We start from the raw sequence: 13,361 nt of genomic DNA on the forward strand, positions 1-13,361 counted from the left end.
GGGCTCCGGAACGGATCCCGTTCGCATCCAGAGGTACCACTGTATGTGCAATAGCATTTGTGCAGCCACATTCGCTGTAGCACTGCAACAAGATGCAGCTGCTGCATAACCTGGAAGAAGAAGGTTGCCCCAGCAAAGTTATACAGCTAGGGAAATGTGGCATCCTTCCAGATCCTGTGCAACAAATGAACAGCCGCTGTGATTGTGCTGCATGGTAATCTAATGCCCGGAAAGGTCTCTCACCCATTTTAGGTCTTTGTGCAGCAAGGCTGATAATGGCTGGAATGTACCAAGGAGTAAAAAAGTGTTCAGTTCATTCTCTTCTAAGTGTTCCCTCTTAGCAGAGAATGGTAAGTCTCCCCCGTATTTAGGGCTTTGAAATACAACCATTATCTCAAAAAAAAAAAAAAAAAATATCTCCTGTGCGCTAATCTTGGGTATGTGCATGTAGGGACTTGCAGTACTTTGATATAGTCAGACTGCATAGATCAAAACTATATTGTCATCCAGAGCTCAATAGTAAAGGCTTCAAATTGTGCATTAGATTTTTTTAAAAAAATACTGTTCTAGTCTTTAAATCTGTTCTTTACAAGGAAGTGATTTCCACTCTCTCACTGAAAGGTTGTGGCCAACCCTTCATCTTGATCCATTAAATGCGAAGGATGTGAAATCTCTCATTAATGAAGAATGCAGCTGTGTGGACCTGAAACTGACAAAAGAACAGGTATTGATTCTTTATATATGTGTGAATGCTTTAGCCTGGGAGACGTTATCTACTGACAAAGTGAGAGAGACCTTGACTCAAGAAGAAAACTCCTAAAGCTCTACATGGGTAACTAAATTCTTTGTTAAAATGAAGCAAAACGCTGTAAAATGTGGAAAACCAATAACTGTAATTCACTCAAAGGGCTTGATTCATCATGCATAAAATCCCTTTGGAATTATTTGGTTAAAAAGGTAAAGGGACCCCTGACCATTAGGTCCAGTCGTGACCGACTTTGGGGTTGCGACGCTCATCTCGCTTTATTGGCTGAGGGAGCCAGCGTACAGCTTCCGGGCCATGTGGTCAACATGACTAAGCTGCTTCTGGCGAACCAGAGCAGCGCATGGAAACGCCGGTTGCCTTCCCGCCAGAGCGGTACCTATTTATCTACTTGCACTTTGTGCTTTTGAACTGCTAGGTCGGCAGGAGCAGGGACTGAGCAATGGGAGCTCACCCCATTGCGGGGATTCGAACCGCCGACCTTCTGATTGGCAAGTCCTAGGCTCTGTGGTTTAACCCACAGTTATCTGCATATAAATGCGTGCTTGCATTTCTTTCCTCCCTTTTCTCCAAGGATCCCACCCATTTTGTCTTCTTAATAACCCTGTGGTGTTGACTACACTGAGCTTGACTAGCCTAAGGTCACCCGGTGGTTATTTGAACGTTGGTCTCCCAGGTCCAACAGAGTAACCACTGAACCACACCAGCCCCCACTCCACAAAGCTTTGGCTTTTGTAGTGTTAGATAAATGAACAAGGAGAGAGAATTCTGATCATCTACATATTTATTTGCCAAAAAGAGTTAGCAAAATCTTTGACCTTACCAACACTTAAGCCGTCATTAGCTCAACCCAAATATCACATCAAATGAAAGGCAGCTAAACTATGATTTGGTATGTCTGAATTGGCAGATCATGGTTTGTGATCAGGCAAGCAAACCAGAAACTATAGTTTAAAGTGGTTTTTGCACACCATAGCCTGGGCTATAGCCAGAGTAATTTTGACAAAAACCTAGTTATAGTCATTGTTGTACCTCAAGAGGCCACAACACTTTAGAAATCAGGGTATTCAGCAGATGGAGAAAAAAGTAAGCAAGTCACTGTGAACCATGGTTTGCTGGTATGGCTTGGGAAAAAAACATGGTTTGGGTTCTAAACTATTAGTGCAAACCATGGTTTGACGCGATGTCTGAATTGAATCACTGCATTCTTCAAACTAAAACAGTACAAAAAGATTGCGGAATGAGTTTCCTGTGAGTAAGCATTTCTATGAGTGTGGCAGTTTGTAGACAATACAACATAAATAAGCTCAGCAAGTTACTCTCTAGTCTGTCATGTGCTTTATCTTTTCCCTACTGCAAAAAAGATCATCAACTAGAATGATGGCAATTGATACAGTAATGTGGTTTTTAAAAAAAGTCATATAATTTACATTGCACCGTCCTGAGTATATTTTGTACAGTGGTACCTCGCAAGACGAATGCCTCGCAAGACGAAAAACGCGCAAGACGAAAGAGTTTTTCGTTTTTTGAGTCGTTCCGCAAGACGAATTTCCCTATGGGCTTGCTTTGCAAGATGAAACGTCTTGCGAGTTCTTGCGAGTTTGTTTCCTTTTTCTTAAAGCCGCTAAGCCGTTAATAGCTGCTAAGCCGCTAATAGCCGTGCTTCGCAAGACGAAAAAACCGCAAGACGAAGAGACTCGCGGAACGGATTAATTTTGTCTTGTGAGGCACCACTGTATACTGCCCACAATGTGTTGCTGTTCTTGTGCTCTACTTCAGCTTGTATATTTGTGCAGAATTTTCAGATTCTCATAGAATCCTTAACGTTTGTGTTCAAACCTACTCTAGGAGAAGAAGCTTGAGAAACATGGTCATTCTGCTACAACTTGCAATGCCCTGTATGTCACTCTCTTGGGCAGAATGATGGCTGGGTATGTTGAAAGAAATACGGAAACTGTAGTGCTTCGCATGTGTTCTGTAACCACAAACTGTGGATGAAAAGTTAAAAGCTGTGTTTTTGGAATCCAGATCCACTAAATTCAATGGGACTTCTTCACTGTTTTTAGTGGGATCTAGATTTCACAGCGGCCTGATTCAGATATAATGGTACAATATTTTTTTAGTGCTGCATATGAACTGACCTGGGCTTTAAGATCCTTTGTGGAGGTATTCCCCAGAGGAATATAAATTTAATAAATATAAAATTTAACAAGCAATAAATTTTAAGGAACAAGACTCAGACTTGGTTGTCCTCGTCTTCTTTTGAAACATCCACTTCCTGTTTAAAACTAACCATAGTTTATCATGACATATTAACTGGAGGGAACTCTGTCTAGTTTAAACTATGACCTGATTTAGAATGTAAACTAAAACCATGGTTTAGTGCAAGGACAAAGGAACTACCATGGGTTCATGATGTCTTACATCCTTCTTCTCCTCCTCCCACTAAACTTGGACAAAGTCTAATTTCACTTTCCACGTGCACCCAGAGATCATCGGTTAAAACCAACTTTGGTTAGTTAAACAAACCAGCTTCACATCTCATGGTTTGAATTTGGCTTGTTAAAAAACCTGATGTGTTTGTTGGAAATCACAGCCCCTTGTTTGTACCTTGTGTCATGGACTGGCTGGATGCAGAGGAATTGGTGGTGGTGGTGGGGGGAGAGAGAGAGAGACACCAGCTGGGGAACCCCCCCCCCCCAAGGGAAGAAGACTCAGAGCCAGGGAATTGGTGGTGGGATGACAAGGAGTTGTCCGGAGGGAGAAGAAAAATCTGCAAAGAAAAACAAGCAAAGAAACGGTTGTAATTCTTGACAAGTGTCAGCAGCAAGGCTTATGTGGAATCACACCATAAAACATTCATCGCACAGATGTTTATGAACAATCCTTGTTTATTTGTTATACTTAATTTAGGACTCAGCTTGAATGTAATAAATATCTGCCTTGCTTTAAGTGTTTTTGTGCTAGTAGCTTTAATCTTTTAAAAAACAAAACTCAAAACTCTTACTTTATAGGATTTTTTTTTAACCTGAAGGCATTTTGCTTTGTGCCTGATATTTTGATTTCCCACCCCCACCCAAATTTAGAAACATACACCAGCAGATGTTTTTCCAGTTGGGCACAGGCGTGGCTGAAGTCCATAATAAATAGTCATTTTCTGTAGTAATTTAAATACTCAGTTTCAGGTTTCTTTTTAAATCCTTTGTTTCCTCCTCCTCCTTCCCAGTGCTGGAAGTGCAGAAGACATTGACGTAATCCTTCAGAAGTTTTTGCAGTGCCAAGACACAGTGTCACTGTACAAGCTAGTTCTGAATTCAGTCGAAGAATCCTTGAAAAGTGAAAAAGACAAAAACCTCATGAAAGAGGCAAGTTACGAAGTCTAAAGAAGCTCTCTTTTTTTGGAGGGGGGGTGAAATGTGTATGTACTTTAATAGAAACAGTTTTTTGTTAGTAAAATGAAAAGCATAGGGTGGTGGTAAACTCAATGGCCCCAAGTCCAAATTGTAAAATCCACATTTAGATCCCCACCTTTCGCCACCATGTTCAGTTGGTTATAACAATTGTACCGTAGTCTGTAGCACAGAGGGTTAAAGATGCCATATTCTACCACATGGCAATGTTGGCCTCACTTTTGTAGACCTTCCCACATCTCAGCAGATTTCAAGGACATGTACTACACACATAGTTTCTGCAGAACATGGACACATGCACAGCAACATGCATGCTTTATAATTTAGTAGATCAGGCGCAAGCAGTGCTCCATTAAAACAAAATTAAGTGCTTTACGAGAAGGCCCTGCCTTCAGGCTTGCTATCTAAAAATAAACTTTTCCATTCCAAAGTCAATGACCAAATGCACATTCAAAGCAATTTGATTTATCATGGAGTTTTATTTGGGCCGGCAAATAGGAAATTCTGAACAGTTGAAATGCTGACATTTTAAAAGTTACTGCTTGTTTAAAAGATAAATCCGTTCTTTCTTCAGTGCTCTGTTGTAGGTCTGCGGTGGCTAAAATCTTTTGTTACATCTCTTCAGATAAAGTATCTATTGAATTTATACTAATAAGACGAAAGATTTGCAGCAAACACAATTTATGCTGTAGCCAGTTTTCAAAAGCAGTAATTGATAAGTTTGCAGTCATGTTTTCATCTTTCAGCTCTTCTGAAAGAGCTAATATCAAAATCCCTTAGATCTAAAATCTTGTATGCCTGTCAAGCATTCTGAAAGCTTCTTATATTGTTTAGGCACATTTAAATCTCTGTGCTGAGATTTTTATGAGGTTACTTTTTGTTGTGGGAACTCCCCCACTTTTTTAAGAATGTAGACAGAACTGCCTGGAGAGCTGTCCATCATCTAGATTCAATGCTAATGCTTATTACGTTAATTGTTTCAATATTTTTTTAGCTTGATCCTGAAGCATCTACTGGTTTTGTTTTGCTGCTGTGCTGTATTATTTATTACTGGTCATACACCAGACTCAGAAAATAAATAATTTAATAAATTAGTAAAATAAATTTTATTAAAAAAGATAAATTAATAAAATAAATTTTATTAAAATTATTTGTATTCTTGCACTGTAGATACTTTGCCTCATCAGTGTTAGTCACAACGGAGTCAGCGAATCAGAACTGATGGAACTATGTCCTGCGCTGTCATGGGAAGTGCTGGCCTCGTTAGTTTACAGTTTGCACAAGATGTGCTTTTTGACGTACGGCTGTGGCTTGTTAAAGTTTCGACACCTTCAGGTAAGATGTTCTTGCAAAGGTATCTGACACCTGCCAGCTTCTTATAGAAGGCAAAATGAAAGAATATATGCATATCACTCCTCCTCCTTGCATTTTCAAATATTTTCTACAAAAAAAATCTTTTAAGATCCATTCTGTTATAAATTATAGTTCCAGTCCTGATGGGAAGCTTTGTCTCCCTCTTTCTCTTGCACACAGACATGCCCCAGGCATGAGGAATTATGTTCTTAATGTAAAATTCATTCCAGATTTTTGGATTTCCTTGCCTTACCAGCCTTATATTAAGCAGTTAAGTTATGCAATGTACCAGCCTTGGTTTTTCTTCATTGCTTTCTCTGATGAGACTTCGAAATCCTCAGTTCACGATTTACTAATCTGAGAGATTAATGCTGCACTCCTAAACCTATTTTATTAACCGAACCCTATTGTACGTACTATGACTTATTTCTGAGTAACATGCATAGGATTGCATTGTAACGCACACTTACCTGGAAGTAGGTCTAATTGGACTCTGTGGGGCTTACTTCTGAAAAGATATGCGTAGAATTGTGCTGCAATTTATACAATGCAACCATTGTCTTCTGTGTGTTTTATGTGTGTGTTTTTTAGGCTTGGGAGACTGTCAAGCTGCAATACATGGAAGACGGTCAGAATGTTTTTGCTACTTTCAGAGAAAAACTCATAGACTACTTCACCATGCAACTAAGGTAGACTTTTCAGGAAATTAGAGAAACAAATAATTCAGTATTTCCTATAGTTGACAGATGGTTTTTATAACTCAGTGGCTAAAAGTCTGAACTGTAGACCAGGAAGTCTTCATCTCAGATTTCACTTCTGCTATAGACTCAGTGGGTGGATTTAGGCAAAGCATTAACTTGGGACCAGGGCAAGATTTTGGTGATTCCCAGGCAAAAATCTGGCAATAGGGTCTCAACTTGGTTTTATCTGCTTTTTTTCATCTTCTGTTAAAGGTGTTTTAATAGTTGTTGTTTTTTCAATATCCTTTGCTTAGCTGCTTTGGGTGCTGATTTTTTAAAAATGCAGGATATAAATTGAAACAATGTGTGGTTTTATCCATCTAAGTTCTACTCAGAGGAGACCTATTGAAAGTAATAGACCAAAGTTAGGCATGTCTATTAATTTCAGTGGGTCTGCTCTGACTATGGCTAGTATTGGATCTAACCCAATACATTAGATAGACTCTATGCAGATAAGGCATTTTGCAGATGATGTGTTGTAATATTGCCCAATGTGGATGACTATTTTATCAACCCCTGTATTTTGCTTTCTGTTCTCCTATCAGCGAAGAAAGAGTGACTTGGAGGAGTGCAGATGAACTCCCCTGGTTGTTCCAGCAGCAAGGGGACAGGCAAAAGTTGCAGAAGTGCCTGCTGAATCTCTTTGTGTCTCAGAACCTTTATAAAAGGTAAGAAGAACTATGCCTTGGTTTGCAGGTTCTTATTGCTAGTGTGTCATTTCTAAATAAGCACACAGTCCTAGAAATACATACAGACACACTCATTCCAGATAGTAATATTGAGTAACATCATGAGTATCTAATTCAAGCACCCCAGCTGCTCAAGAGTTCTTAATTCCCTTTCCTCGGTGCAAATAGCAACAGAGGCTTTGGTTACATTTTCTTTTTGCGCCTTATTTCCCCCATATTTTTTGGCTCATGCAAGGGAGCCCTGGGTTCAAAAGAGAGGGAACTGCCAGGACCTTTGATGCTATTGTGTCAGGACTGGGGAGAATGAAAGAGAATCTGATATGTGTAGTAAGCGGGAAGACTCTGCAAAAGATTGTGGTAGTCAGAATTTGGGGGAACGAACTAAAGTGTGTTTTTCCTCATCTTTTGTGGGACTGACCAGTAAGGCAGAACCAATGGCTGTGTTGATTCATTGATTCATCATGCTGAGCCATAGGTGAGAATGAGCCTTGGGCTCATGTAAGGAAGAGTTCAGAAACCTTATAGAGTTGAGAAGACTCTCTGGTAGTAGATCTGGGAAAGACCTGGCCTTGGAGAGCTGCTTTCTTTTTCTTTTTTTAAAATAATTTTTATTAATTTACAACAAAAACACACAATAGTTTCACATCCAATTTTTCACAAAATATTTCTTTTCTGGACTTCCTTCAGCTTCTCCGTAAATTATCCATAGTCAATATTTAAGTTACGCATTCCTTAAGTTTGTATTGTCATTATTTAATTCTTTCCCCTTCTAGTCCCTTTTAACAATACTTCTCAAATTTCACAGTGCTTCTTTAAATCCCTCTAGCGTTATCTGCCCCTCACTTATACTTCTCAGATATTCCACAAATTTCCCCCAGTCCTCGATGAACTTTTGGTCTCTTAGATATCTAATCTTCCCAGTCAATTTGTCCAACTCAGCATGGTCTAACAGCTTCATTCTCTATTCTTCCATCGTCGGTATTTCCTGTTGTTTCCATTTCTGAGCCAGTAACACTCTTGCAGCTGTAACTGCATATTGAAAAAATTTACAGTCTTTTCTCTTTATCTCATTTCCTAAAATCCCTAACAGAAAGGCCTCTGGTTTCTTTACGAATGTGTATTTTAGTATCTTCTTCAATTCATTATATATCAATTCCCAGAAGCCTTTCACTTTCTTACACTCCCACCACATATGATAAAAGGAACCTTCTTTATCTTTACATTTCCAACAGAGCTGCTTTCAGCGGGAGTGGACAGTGCTAGGCTAGATAGCTCCTTTTGGCCATACATGTTTATAATTTAACATACTTAAATGGTGCAGCTCTTCTTATACGGTTTTAGACGTAGTTGAATTAAGCAGCAAATGACAATTGAGAGAGCCCATGTGTATACTTGCGAAAGAGTTGGCACGTATACTGATTGTGAGGGGGGGAGTGTCATTGTGCTGTCCTAGAGACCTCTCCCAAAACTTTGACACATTTTGGATAACTTGCTCACCCAGCAGCTCATAACAAAACGAGACTCAGAAGCCCTCCTATCAATTGCTCACCATGGTCTAGCTTCATAGGTTCCTGACTAGAGAAGGAGGACGATTAAATTGGATACTGTTATTAAGAGCTTGATTGGGGTAGTAATTTTGGGGGGATGAGCAGCCCTCAGACCTTGATGGACTGCGTTGGCTGTTTTAGACCCAGCGTGATGAACATAAGGAGTAACATAGGTGTCCACCAAATGAATTTATGGGGCCAGAACCTTTATTAAATGTTCTAGATATAGGTAGGTAGCCGTGTTGGTCTGCCGTAGTCGAAACAAACAAACAAACAAAAAATTCCTTCCAGTAGCACCTTAGAGACCAACTAAGTTTGTTATTGGTATGAGCTTTCGTGTGCATACACACTTCTTCAGATACACTGAAACAGAAGTCACCAGACCCTTATATATAGTGAGAGGGTTGGGAGGGGTATCACGATAAAGCTATTTTTGGCCATCTCACCTCTTGCTTTTTCCTGTAAGACCAATTGCAGTCATTAACAGTCGTCAACTGGTTTACCACACCTATCAGCCAATCACCCATTCCCACCACCCTTCTGAGTAATACCCCTCCCCACCCTCTCTCTCTCTATATATATATATCTTACTATATATAAGGGTCTGGTGACTTCTGTTTCAGTGTATCTGAAGATGTCTGCATGCACACAGAAGCTCATACCAATAACAAACTTAGTTGGTCTCTAAGGTGCTACTGGAAGGATTTTTATTTTATTTTATTGAATGTGTTTAGAATTTACTCCTTGGAACTTCTCCTGCATCGTATTTCCTTGCTTGCAGGGGCCATTTTGCAGAACTGCTGAGTTACTGGCAACTTCTTGGGAAAGATAAGAGCTCCATGGCGGCAGAGTATTTTAGCTCCCTTAAACTTTACGAGCAAAGCTGCGAGGGGGAAGAAAGCATGATCTCTCTTGCTGATCTTTATGAGACTCTGGGGCGATTTCTTAAAGACCTGGGTCTTCTCAGTCAGGTAAGTGCATTTGGTGGGCAAAAGAGCAAATGAAAATCTTATGTCCCACAGTGACACGCCACGGGTATGCCATTTTGCGCAGTTTTGGATACACGGAGAACTGTAGTTTTCATTCAAATGGTTCATTATTTTTTGCTATTACAGTGGTACCTTGGGTTAAGAACTTAATTTGTTCTGGAGGTCCGTTCTTAACCTGAAACTGTTCTTAGCCTGAAGCACCACTTGAGCTAACGGGGCCTCCCGCTTCCGGAACACGGTTTCTGTTCCCATCCTGAAGCAAAGTTCTTAACCTGAGGTACTATTTCTGGGTTAGCAGAGTCTGTAACCTGAGGCGTATGTAACCCAAGGTACCACTGTATTTTGTAAAAAGCTTTATCTATTTTTTTAATGGAGATAACTATATTTATCCCGGGGAAGATTACGGTGGAGGAGAACACCCACAGTCATTCTGTTAGGTCTCAAGAGACCAGAGATGGAATCTTCGGCTCACATCAAGCCTCTTAAAAGACAATTCAGACCAATCTGGAGGTAGTCCGTTGAAGGACTGGCATAGTTGTGGAAAGTGATTGGAAAAACCTGTATAAGGTGTACGCGGCATCTCCCAACACCCAGAGAAAGCAGTGTTTCATTTCCTCCTTCACAATGTATGCAACTACGTTTTTATATGGAGTCAAACAGACAGTTCGATTCACCTAGTGGAAAGTTTTCAGAGTCATAGAATCATAGTGTTGAAGGGAGCCCGAGCATCATCCAGTCCAATCCCACTACAATGCAGGTATCTCAACATGTGGTCTCCCATCCAGTTTAAAACTGTACCGGACCCTGCTTAGCTTTGCAAATGTCCTGGCACACACACACACACACACACACACACATATATATATATATATATATATTCTTTTACAGGCCATTGCTCCTTTGCAGCGCTCACTGGAGATTCGGGAGACTGCCCTTGATCCAGACCACCCCAGAGTTGCCCAGTCACTCCATCAGTTAGCTGGCGTTTATGTGCAATGGAAGAAGTTTGGTAATGCTGAACAGTTGTATAAACAAGCTCTGGAAATCTCTGAAAATGCTTACGGGACCGAACATCTCAGGGTCGCTCGTGAACTTGATGCTCTCGCAATGTTGTATCAAAAACAGAACAAGTAAGCACAGCCATTTTCTCCTTCATCTCTCTCTCTCTTTTTCTCCTCCCTAAGATGTTTCTCCAGAGTGGCAGCTGGGCTGCAAAACCTCTGGGGCAAAGAAATTTGGTTTTGGGACATCGGAAGGGTAGTTTGGGAAGGAGGTTGTGGAAGCCTTTAGGCTGGGGAGAGAGCCTCCCTCTCTTTAGGCGGACTAGTATGGCAAGGGATGTATGCTAATGATGCTTTGATGTTCAGCATTATTTTATGTCTCCCGAAAAATTATAGAGTGGGATAGGAGATTGGTTTGAGGCAGAGAGTACTGTTAAATTGCCTGGTAGCCTTCTTCTTTTCGGTCATCTGTACCAACTGATTTTGTGGGTCTTTTGAAATCAGGTTTTAAGGAATTGTTTTTGTTGGGCTTCACAGATGCTTGCTTCCATCCATGGGCCAGTTTAGATATTTATGCTCATGTTAATGTGATACAATGGGTGTCGAATTACACCCATGTCCCACATCTCACCTGGGCACCTGCAACTGTGCCTAATTTCTGTAATCCATGCAGCAAGTGGAATGAAAAGAGGAAATGTGCTTCTGTTTATACAGAAACCCAGTCACTGGTGGCTTTTTATAGGCAGCGGCGGCGGCTGTGTCGTCCTCCATATATAGGCCATTACAGTACTGAAACAAACCCTGATAAATACTTGCTCATTAAATTGCACCCCAAGAAGTCAAGATCTCCCACTAGCCTGGTGAGAAAGAAGGGTTATATCCCCCCGTTAAAAGCACTGTTGAACTCTTAGTAAGTTAGTCAAACAAAATCGTAATTGATTTTATTCATTTTAGATACGAACAAGCTGAACAGCTAAGGAAGAAATCCTTAAAAATTCAGCAAAAAGCTGTGAGACGTAAAGGAAGCCTGGTAAATGTTTTATTCCTTTGTTATATGGCTTTTGCTATTTCAAGGCTTAAAATATAGAAGGTCAAGGCAGTGAGTTTCTTAATCTCCTTTTTAGTATGGATTTGCTCTTCTTCGCCAACGAGCCCTGCAGCTAGAAGAGCTCACTTTGGGAAAAGATACGTCCGATAATGCTCGGACGCTTAACGAGCTCGGAGTTCTCTACTACCTCCAAAATAATCTTGAGTAAGTACTGATTCTGTAACAACCTATACGGCTTCCTTTCTCTTAGAACTGGCTGGGAGGGTGCCATTATTCCTGACAGGAGCAATGCCATACAAGTTTTGTAGCCTGCGTTCCATATGGAAGAAGGAACATCAAATATACAAACTCAGGTTGCAGGTTTGTATCATTGCTGCATTTCCTGCCATTTTGAAGGAAATGGCCAAAAGGACTTGCAATTCCAATGTGCAAGTTGTCAGGAGCTCAGCCTACACTCGAGTAGGACCCTGGCAGAGACACATGCCCGACTGGCATGTTCCCTCCCTCCTGGTCGATTGTTCGGGAGCTTCATAAGCTTTCTTCAGCCCGAACATCACAGCGACCGATGCCAACAAGCATCGGCACACTTAGGGATCCACAGAATTTGCGCAGTTGCGTAACAGGCCTCAGCAACTCAGCTTTTGGCTAATCTATTTACATATAAACACATACGGAGCACTGCAACATGGCTCCCTCTCTCTCTAACATAGTCTCCGTCGCTTCCCACTCTGTGGAGTCAAAACATATACCATCATGTGAAAGACAACAATCCCATGACTGCAACCATGGAGCAGGAATTCTAACACAAGTATCTTCCTACATGGACTTTGGGCCACTTCACACCTATCTACACCAGTTTCAAAGTTATAAGGCAGCTTGATTTTTATCAGCTTGGACCGAAGCATAATTTTGCAGCCAGCATTATCCATATGCAGGTGACATGTGAGATAGGGGGCCAGAATCTGCTGGACAATCCCAATCCCTCTCTACTTATTTTTCCAGATGTGTTAGGCTTCCTCAAACTCAGCCCTCCAGATGTTTTGAGACTACAGTTCCCATCATCCCTGACCACTGGTCTTGCTAGCTAGGGATCATGGGAGTTGTAGGCCAACAACATCTGGAGGGCCGAGTTTGAGGAAGCCTGTGTTAGGCATTGTGTTCTAAATGTGTATGCTTAATTTCAACCCTACCCCTAATTTTCATGGTGTCTGTTATGTAGAGAAGGGCTACATTATGCCCATAGTGATATCAGATGACTTCAGGACCATCAGGAGAAAGACTGTCGAATGTGGTCCTAAATGCATCGTCAGTTCTCTTATTGGGGTTTTGAGTTTTCTGCTTTGATTTTTGATAAAATTAGCAGATGCGTATCAGGGCAGGTCCAACAAACATTGAGCAATCACAGGTCCTGGGGTAAGTGGTGGTGCAATTATGGGAATTGCTGTGTCCCTGGCTACCTAGATCATCTGTTTCATTTGCATATGCAAGTACATTTTAAGGACAGTGGGTATTGCTCATGCGTGGAGCAAACTCTTGAATGAACCAGCACTTGCAAACCTGGTTAGGCAGAAACCTTTTTCCTTCTTGAAAGGAAAAGTCAAGGGTTGACAAAGCAAGCCAAATTCCTTGCACAATATACTGAAGGGTCACGATTCTTCATCAGCAGTGGAACACACTGGCTTTGGAGTAGAATTATACCATCCTGCAGCACTGGTAAAACAAAGGATGTACAACTGCTCTGCAAGTTCTGGTATGAGCTAATCCACTTTTGATGGATGCATTGACTAAATCACTTACAGTTCTGCGTTTTCAGTCTCGCTG

General features: G+C 41.0%; 1 protein-coding gene across 4 annotated transcripts in view; it reads left to right on the forward strand.

The window, feature by feature from the left end:
• NPHP3 (nephrocystin 3) overlaps nt 1–13,361 on the forward strand; it is a 40,844-nt gene that overhangs the window by 22,143 nt on the left and 5,340 nt on the right. For all 4 annotated transcript variants that reach the window (XM_081164356.1, XM_081164359.1, XM_081164357.1 and 1 more), the window contains 10 exons: nt 622–724; nt 2,612–2,694; nt 3,990–4,128; nt 5,344–5,508; nt 6,118–6,215; nt 6,812–6,934; nt 9,284–9,473; nt 10,380–10,621; nt 11,447–11,522; nt 11,617–11,744. In XM_081164356.1, the coding sequence (XP_081020482.1) occupies nt 622–724; nt 2,612–2,694; nt 3,990–4,128; nt 5,344–5,508; nt 6,118–6,215; nt 6,812–6,934; nt 9,284–9,473; nt 10,380–10,621; nt 11,447–11,522; nt 11,617–11,744 (1,347 nt within the window). The remainder of the gene's footprint in view (nt 1–621; nt 725–2,611; nt 2,695–3,989; nt 4,129–5,343; nt 5,509–6,117; nt 6,216–6,811; nt 6,935–9,283; nt 9,474–10,379; nt 10,622–11,446; nt 11,523–11,616; nt 11,745–13,361) is intronic.

Source organism: Podarcis bocagei (assembly GCF_964188305.1).
Source record: "Podarcis bocagei genome assembly, chromosome: 12".
Taxonomy (NCBI): Eukaryota; Metazoa; Chordata; class Lepidosauria; order Squamata; family Lacertidae; genus Podarcis; species Podarcis bocagei.